This window comes from Myotis lucifugus, unplaced genomic scaffold (genome assembly GCF_000147115.1).
Source record: "Myotis lucifugus unplaced genomic scaffold, Myoluc2.0 scaffold_0, whole genome shotgun sequence".
NCBI lineage: Eukaryota > Metazoa > Chordata > Mammalia > Chiroptera > Vespertilionidae > Myotis > Myotis lucifugus.
The window spans coordinates 14,695,293-14,696,728 of NW_005871048.1; the positions used below are offsets into that span (position 1 = coordinate 14,695,293).

The 1,436-nt window shown below is 41.7% G+C and overlaps 1 protein-coding gene across 1 annotated transcript in view; it reads right to left on the bottom strand.

The window, feature by feature from the left end:
• The window catches only part of WDR36 (WD repeat domain 36), a 46,219-nt gene that overhangs the window by 36,985 nt on the left and 7,798 nt on the right, over nucleotides 1-1,436 (bottom strand). Inside the window, exon 4 of the mRNA XM_006081164.3 lies at nucleotides 281-398. Coding sequence (XP_006081226.1) covers nucleotides 281-398 — 118 coding nt within the window. The remainder of the gene's footprint in view (nucleotides 1-280; nucleotides 399-1,436) is intronic.

Sequence of the window (1,436 nt, forward strand, 5' to 3'; positions counted from 1 at the left end):
AGAGAATATAACATGTCACTAAACTTGGAGAGCTGCAATGGAAAATGTATTAGTCTATACAATATATACTAGTAAACCCATTAAACAGGTTATAAAGGGCTCAACTAGCTGACTAAAATTGCTTATCCAGTTTTTACTTAGAACCTTTTCCCTATACATGTTACAGATTCTTTGTTAAAATTTTTTTACTGCTTATATATGAAATCTGGTATAGATTTTTTTCAATTCTATCTCTAAACATGCCATCCCAAGATAAAGCAATAAATAGGTTAATTCTTACCTTCTGAGTATATGTGCCAAATAATAAGAATGCTGTCAGTATCAACAGAGATAACATGATCCCCAAAGGGTTGCAAAAGATGGATTTCTGCCTTATGACCCTTAAAGGTATGTACGACCTACAATGTCAAAGTTCAAAAGAATTTCATATTATTCATTCATCATGCAGTATTATTCATATTAACAAGAAAATACAACATGTTAATCATGTTAAGAAACATGATCTAACTTCAGACTATCCATGCTAGATTAACAAATAGCAAGGAATCAGGTATTTTCAACTGCTCTCCAGCCAGTTCAATAATAAGGAAACATGGATTGGAAACAGAAATGAGATCTGAGAGGCTGAGCCTCTCAAGTGAGCTCAGGAAGGAGGCACACACACAGCTGGGGTCCCTCACTTAATCCAACCAGCACAACTCCATGCATCCTAGAAAAGTGATATATTATAGAAGGCTGACCTCCACAGACTCCATCAAAAGCTGGCTTCCAGATGAGATGAGAAAAGGAGAGAGATATAGGGTACTTTTCCCTATAGCTTTGTTTTAGGGAAGTACTGTGTTCCTCAATAACTATGGTTTCAGTTCTCACCAGGCTCCAGTAACACTATTTCTTCTTACCTCAATGGACCTAGTGGTGGTGACAGTTTTCTACGTAATAGTCTTTGATGCCTTCGCACACCTAATCTATAGTAATAAAAGCTTAATATGCTAATTAGACAGGATGACCTTCCAGATGAAGAGGGGCTGTGAGGGAAGCCCAGGTCCCGGGTGCCTGCCAGCAGCCAGAGGGAAGCCCGGGTCCTTGGTGCCTGCCCAGTGGCCGGAGGGAAGCCCGGGTCCCGGGTGCCAGAGGGAAGCCAGTGCCAGGAGCCAGAGGAAGGAAGGCCTACTATTTTTTTTTTTTAATTTTATTTTATTGCTTAAAGTATTACAAAGAGTATTACATATGTCTCCTTTTTTGTCTTTTCCCCCTTTGACCTTCCCCCAGCCTCCCCTACCCGCCAGTATCTTGTGTCCATTGGTTATGCTTATATGCATGCATACAAGTCCTTCAGTTGATCTCTTACCTCACCCCCGCCCCCTCCCCCGGCCCCAACCCTCCCCGGGAAGGAAAGGCCTGCTCTTGCACAAATTTCGTGCATCGGGCCTCTAGGG